The sequence below is a fragment of the Chaetura pelagica genome, unplaced genomic scaffold (assembly GCF_000747805.2).
Source record: "Chaetura pelagica isolate M959 unplaced genomic scaffold, ChaPel_1.0 scaffold1043, whole genome shotgun sequence".
Classification (NCBI taxonomy): domain Eukaryota; kingdom Metazoa; phylum Chordata; class Aves; order Apodiformes; family Apodidae; genus Chaetura; species Chaetura pelagica.
In genome coordinates this window covers 8,721-15,358 of record NW_009952599.1, presented here as the reverse complement: position 1 = coordinate 15,358, position 6,638 = coordinate 8,721, and the positions used below count along the sequence as shown (strand labels likewise).

Below are 6,638 nucleotides of genomic sequence, written 5' to 3'. Positions count from 1 at the left end.
AAATATTCCCCAAGGCTCCCAGGATGGTCAGGGAAGCCTGGTTGTGTGGGAGCCCCTGGGGGAGTCTCTGGGCTAGAAATATAAAGAAATACAAGGGAAAAGGAAAAGCAGATCAAGGCACATATTTTCCTGGTCCTGTGATGGAAAGAATCTCCCACCCCACCCGAAAGGAGACACTTTGGGGTTGGTTTGGGGTTGGTTTTTTTTTTGCAACTATTTTGAATTCCCAACTTCTTCCTGCTTTGGTGGCAGGTCCAAGACTTCCAAGAAGGGGGAATGGTGGCTCCTCTGGCTCTGGAGCAGCTCAGCTCCATGTGGAATCACTTACTGCTGGGCTTAATATGCAAGTCAGATGTGCTGTGGGATCCACAGGGCTGGGATGTTCCCGAGCCAGGACTGGATCCCAGGGATGGTCAGGGAGGCTCTGGCAGGAGCTGCTCCAGGAGGGTGAAGCTGCACCCCAGAAATCCAAGGGTCTCCCCCAGGTGGTGTTTTTTGGCAGCATTTTCAGGTTCACCCTTTGGAAATGCAAAGAAAACGGGGCTGGAGCAGCTCTGGAGCCAGGCTGGGAGAGTTGGGGTGTTGAGCCTGGAGAGGGGAAGGGTCCAGGGAGAGCTTAGAGCAGCTTCCAGGGCCTGAAGGGGCTCCAGGAAAGCTGGGGAGGGACTTGGGCCAAGGGCAGGGAGGGATGGGATGAGGGGGAGGGATGAAAAGTGGGAGAGGGAGCTGGAGGTTGGAGCTGAGGAGGAAATTCTAATTTCCCAGTTTTAAATCCCAGTAACACGTTGGGTTTCCTGTTCTGTTTTTCTCCCTGCCCTCCCCCCAGCTCCAAATCTCATGGCCCCTACAGGATTAAAATCCTTCCAGGAGGAGATGGCCCTGCTTCCCAAGGACCATCCTCCCAAAACCTGAGATTTCATGGGCTCATGGAATGGTTGGGACTGGAGGAACCTTAAACATCATCCAGATCCAACCCCCTGCAGGGGCAGGGACACCTCCCACCAGCCCAGGCTGCTCCAAACCCCTCATGAGATCCTTCAACACTTCCAGGGATGGAGCAGCCACCTTGAAGATCATTGAATGGATCATCTGGGTGATCTTTAAGGTCCCTTCCAACCCAAACCATTCCATGATCTAAAGATCATCCAGATCCCACCCCCCCCATGGGCAGGGACACCTCCCAGCAGCCCAGGCTGCTCCAAGCCCCATCCAACCTGCCCTTCAACACCCCCAGGGATGGGGCAGCCACAGCTTCCCTGGGCAACCTGGCCCAGGCTCTCCCCACCCTCACACTCCACAATTCCCTCCTCAGCTCCAACCTCCAGCTCCCTCTCCCAGTTCTAACCCACTGTTTCTCAGGTTCTCCAGATGCTCACAGACCTGCTCCTCTCCCACAGGGGCAGAGCTGCCTTTTCCCAGTCCGTTCTTTCTCTACCTTGAGTGGTGTGACCAGAACCTTTGCTGGTGAAGACTGAAGCCAAATGTTCCCTGAGCACCTGGTACCTGAGGGCAGCAGCTTCCCAGGCTGATGTTCTTCCTGTCCCAACTGGTTCCTCTCCCTGTCTCCCCAGTGAACGTGGTGGAGGCCCTGCAGGAGTTCTGGCAGATGAAGCAGACCCGTGGAGCTGACCTGAGGAACGGGGCCCTGGTGGTCTATGAGATGGTGCCCTCCAACAGCCCCCCCTACGTCTGCTACCTCACCCTGCCCGGCGGGAGCTGCTTCGGCAGCTTCCAGGTACCAGGGGATCATGGAGCCATCGAGGGGTTTGGGTTGGAGGGACCTTAAACCTCATCCAGTCCCATCCCCCCATGGGCAGGGACACCTCCCAGCAGCCCAGGCTGCTCCAAGCCCCATCCAACCTGCCCTTCAACACCCCCAGGGATGGGGCAGCCACAGCTTCCCTGGGCAACCTGGCCCAGGCTCTCCCCACCCTCACACTCCACAATTCCCTCCTCAGCTCCAACCTCCAGCTCCCTCTCCCACTTTTCATCCCTCCCCCTCATCCCATCCCTCCCTGCCCTTGGCCCAAGTCCCTCCCCAGCTTTCCTGGAGCCCCTTCAGGCCCTGGAAGCTGCTCTAAGGTCTCCCTGGAGCCTTCTCCTCTCCAGGCTCAACACCCCAACTCTCCCAGCCTGGCTCCAGAGCTGCTCCAGCCCTCCCAGTATCTCCATGACTCCTCTGGCCTCTCTCCACCAGCTCCATGTCCTCCCTGTGCTGGGGGCTCCAGAACTGGTCCCAGTTCTCCAGGGGGATCTCCCCAGATCAGAGGGGACAATCCCCTCCCTCTCCCACTTTTAACCCCTGACATCCCCTCCCCACACACCCTAGATGCCTCCCCATGAGTTATCCTCCAGGGTGACCCCCTCTACCAGCGGGGTGGGCTCCCATCACCCCCCCAGGGCTGCTCCCAGCCCCCCTCCCCATGCTGGTTGTGCCCCCAGTTCTGCCCCACCAAGGCGGAGGCGCGGCGCAGCGCCGCCAAGATCGCCCTGATGAACTCGGTGTTCAACGAGCACCCGTCGCGCAGGATCACCGAGGAGTTCATCGAGAAGAGCGTGGCCGAGGCCCTGGCCTCCTTCAACGTGAGCTCCTGCCTGCCCACACCTTCAGGGGGGGGTGGTTGGATCAACCTCCCAAGCCTGGGAAGTTCTTTGGGACATCTGGAAACCTTTACAGTGGCTTTTCTGTTTTGTTTTGTTTTCTGTTGGCTTCTGAGTGTTTCAAGTCACTTTTCCCTCTCTCCTTCCCACACTCTGGTGTGGGATCCTCAGGGGTTTGATCCCTGTGACCAGGTTGTCTCACCTTGGGACAACTTGAAATGTTTTCCAGGGATTTCCTTTCCCATTTTCCTTTCCACCAAATGTTCTCTAGAAGCTTCATTTTCCAGGGGTGGGAGCTTTGAATTCTTTGGCCACTCTAATTGTACCTTCTCCTAGAGGGAATTTTGGCTGGGCAGTCCCCAGAGGGTGGAAGAACTTGGGAACCACCAGAATGGGCTTAAAAATCCCATTTCCAGGGGTGGTGTCAAGGGCAGGAGGGGATTTATTCAGGGAAGGGAACAAAAAGGGTATTGAGGCCGAGTTAGACGGGTCAGTGGTTCTGTGGGCACCAGGATGTCTAAGTCTCTTCTCCCTCATCCCACCTGGAATTCCTGAGGTGAGGATGGTGGTGTGGGAGCTGGGTAAGCCCTGTTTGGGTGGGAATTGCAGCTCTGGTCTGGAATGTCTCACAGGGCAACCGGGAGGAGGCGGATAATCCCAACACCGGCATCGGCGCCTTCCGCTTCATGCTGGAGTCCAACAAGGGGAAGTCCATGCTGGAATTCCAGGTACTGCTCCCAGCTGCATCTCTGGAGCTTTGCATCCCAAAGCAAAGCAGGTTTTTCCTCTCGGGACTCAGCTCTGGATTTCTGGGCACTTCCAGCAGCAAAATACTTGGAATTAGGGGCTTTTCCCTGGAGCTGCTCCAGGATGTTTGCGTGTCTTGTTGCTGTGACAGGGACACGTGTTCTGAGCTTCAGTGGGTAAAGATCTCAGGTAACTGGAGATCCAAATGACACCTCCAGCTGCTGCAACTCCTGGTTTTTATCTGGGAGAGGTCTCACTTCCCTCAGGGAAGCAGGGAAGGATCTTTAATCCAAAGCCTTCCTGATTGTGGAAGCAGGAGATTTGCTGACTGTGCTCACACGGTGCTACCTGAGCAGCCTTGGCCTTATCCAGAACATCTAGGAAGTGAAGAGAGGGCAACATCCCAGGGCAGAGCAGAGGGCAGGGAGCTGGGATTCCTCTGGGCTTTATCCAACTTTTCTAGGGAAGCTGCTCCCAGAGGTAGAGCAGAGAGGAGCAGGGAGGTAAACGTGACTACCCGGAGCACTCCGGGTGCTGCAGGGGAGGTGACAACCCTGGAGTGTCCTCCTTGTCCCTCCCTGCACGTACAGAGACATCCCTGACATTCCTGAATCCTTTTCACTTAACCTGGAGCTTCCAAAAGTCACTGGAAACGATTCTGGTGCAGACGAGTTGGCTGGAAATCCAGCAGCTGGAACTGGAATGGTAGGAGGGATCAGTGGAACTGAGCTCCAAACAGGCTTTGGCTTCCTCTCCAGGCAGGCGCCTGGACTCTGGTGTGGGGGGGGGATTTGGGGGTGTTTGCTGGAGGGAAATGATTCCCAGAGCCTGGCTGGGATCCCGGGGATGGAGACGCTCGGCAGGAGGGAGGGGGAAGTGTTTACATTCTGGTGCTGGTCACAGAGGGTGATTCCAGGCTGAGAGTTCCTGGGATGTGTCTGTGCTGGGGGGGCCTGAGCAGGCCCTGGGGGGTGGGGGGGAAAACTGGGGTGGTCTGGAAAGGGAGAAGTTGCCTTGGATAAACGGCTTGTCTGGTGGGTGAAGGAGGAGGCTGCAGAGGTGGAAGAATCCTGGAATTCCTGAAGGTTCAGCCTCTTTGTCTCCTCTGTCGTCCCCTCTTCTGGTCGGGGGTTCTTGTCCAGTGGGATGAGTTGGCTCTGCCTTCCCATCCTGGCTCCCAGGATGCTGGAGATGCCTCCACCTCCCTGGTGTCCTTGTCAGGATCTGATCTCTGCTGAAAGTCTTTCTTTGTGGCCTCTGGAGTTGCAGACAATCCCGTGTGTCCCTGCTGGGACTGGGTCATCTCCAAAGGTTCCTTCCAAGGAAGGAGAGAGGATTCTCTGATCCTTGCCTGAGCAGCTTGAGGGCCTGAAGGGGCTTCAGGAAAGCTGGGGAGGGACTTGGGCCAAGGGCAGGGAGGGATGGGATGAGGGGGAGGGATGAAAAGTGGGAGAGGGAGCTGGAGGTTGGAGCTGAGGAGGGAATTGTGGAGTGTGAGGGTGGGGAGAGCCTGGGCCAGGTTGGCCAGGGAAGCTGTGGCTGCCCCATCCCTGGGGGTGTTGAAGGGCAGGTTGGATGGGGCTTGGAGCAGCCTGGGCTGCTGGGAGGTGTCCCTGCCCATGCAGGGGGCGGGACTGGATGGGCGTTAGCTCATGGAATGGTTTGGGTTGGAAAGGATCTTAAAGATCACCCAGGTGATCCATTCAATGATCTTCAAGGTGGCTGCTCCATCCCTGGAAGTGTTGAAGGATCTAATGTGGGGTTTGGAGCAGCCTGGGCTGGTGGGAGGTGTCCCTGCCCATGCAGGGGGTTGGATCTGGATGATGTTTAAAGTCCCTCCAACCCACCTCATCCCATGGTTCTGTGCCTGGGCAATGTCAGAGCCTCCCTGTCCTGTCCCCAGGAGCTGATGACCGTGTTCCAGCTGCTGCACTGGAACGGCAGCCTCAAGGCCATGCGGGAGCGGCAGTGCTCGCGGCAGGTGAGTCCAGGTGGCTCCACACCTGCTCCTTCAGGTGCTTTGGGGTGACAACAACCTTCTCCTTCGGCTCCTGTAGCCACTGAGGAAGCCACGTGTGTCCCATGAATTCCCTTAGCCCCTCTCCATGGGTTCTTCTCCCTGGTAAGAAGCAACAGGACAAGAGGAAATGGCCTCAGGTTGTCCCAGGGGAGGGTTAGATTGGATCCTGGGAGAAACTTAATCACTGGAAGGGTAATTAACCACTGGACAGGCTGCCCAGGGGGGTGGTGGAGTCCCCCTCTCTGGAGGTGTTTCAAAGCCCTGGAGGTGGTGCTGAGGGACACGGGTTAGTACTGGACTGGGTAGAGTTGGGTTATGGTTGGTAGAGTTGGGTTAATAGTTGGTAGAGTTGGGTTCATGGTTGGACTCCATGATCTTCAAGGTCTTTACCAACCAGGATTCTGTGGTTGAACCCCCATCCCTAGAGGGGTTTCAAAGCCACGTAGATGTGGTGCTGAGGGACATGGTTGAGCATTTGACTGGGTAGAGTTGGGTTCATGGTAGGTAGAGTTGGGTTATGGTAGGTAGAGTTGGGTTAGTGGTTTGTAGAGTTGGGTTCATGGTAGGTAGAGTTGGGTTATGTTAGGTGGAGTTGGGTTATGGTTGGTAGAGTTGGGTTAATGGTTGGAAGAGTCGGGTTAATGGTTGGTAGAGTTGGGTTATTGTTGGTAGAGTTGGGTTCCTGGTTGGTAGAGTTGGGTTATGGTTGGTAGAGTTGGGTTAATGGTTGGAAGAGTCGGGTTAATGGTTTGTAGAGTTGGGTTGCTGGTTGGTAGAGTTGGGTTCATGGTAGAGCTGGGTTCCTGGTTGGTAGAGTTGGGTTATGGTTGGTAGAGTTGGGTTAATGGTTGGAAGAGTCGGGTTAATGGTTTGTAGAGTTGGGTTGCTGGTTGGTAGAGTTGGGTTCATGGTAGAGCTGGGTTCCTGGTTGGTAGAGTTGGGTTATGGTTGGTAGAGTTGGGTTAATGGTTGGAAGAGTCGGGTTAATGGTTTGTAGAGTTGGGTTGCTGGTTGGTAGAGTTGGGTTCATGGTAGAGCTGGGTTCCTGGTTGGTAGAGTTGGGTTCATGGTTGGACTCGATGATCTTCAAGACCTTTCCCAACCAGGGTTCTGTGACCCTCTCCCCAGGAGGTCCTGGCTCACTACTCCCACCGCGCTCTGGACGACGACATCCGGAGCCAGATGGGCATGGACTGGGTGAGCAGGGAGCAGAGCAGCCCCGGGGCCCTGTCCCGGGAACTGGCGGCCACCGAGCGGGAGCTGGAGGAGG

At 56.3% G+C, this 6,638-nt stretch overlaps 1 protein-coding gene across 1 annotated transcript; it reads left to right on the top strand.

Annotated features, from left to right (window-relative positions):
* Positions 1–1,228: 1,228 nt before the first annotated feature.
* LIX1L (Lix1 homolog (chicken) like) lies at positions 1,229–6,637 on the top strand (the record flags this gene model as incomplete). Its single annotated transcript, XM_009993731.1, has 6 exons — positions 1,229–1,245; positions 1,570–1,735; positions 2,443–2,583; positions 3,234–3,329; positions 5,252–5,329; positions 6,497–6,637. Coding segments are annotated over 6 exons (639 nt in total), but the record flags the coding sequence as incomplete, so codon positions are not given.
* Position 6,638: the final 1 nt, after the last annotated feature.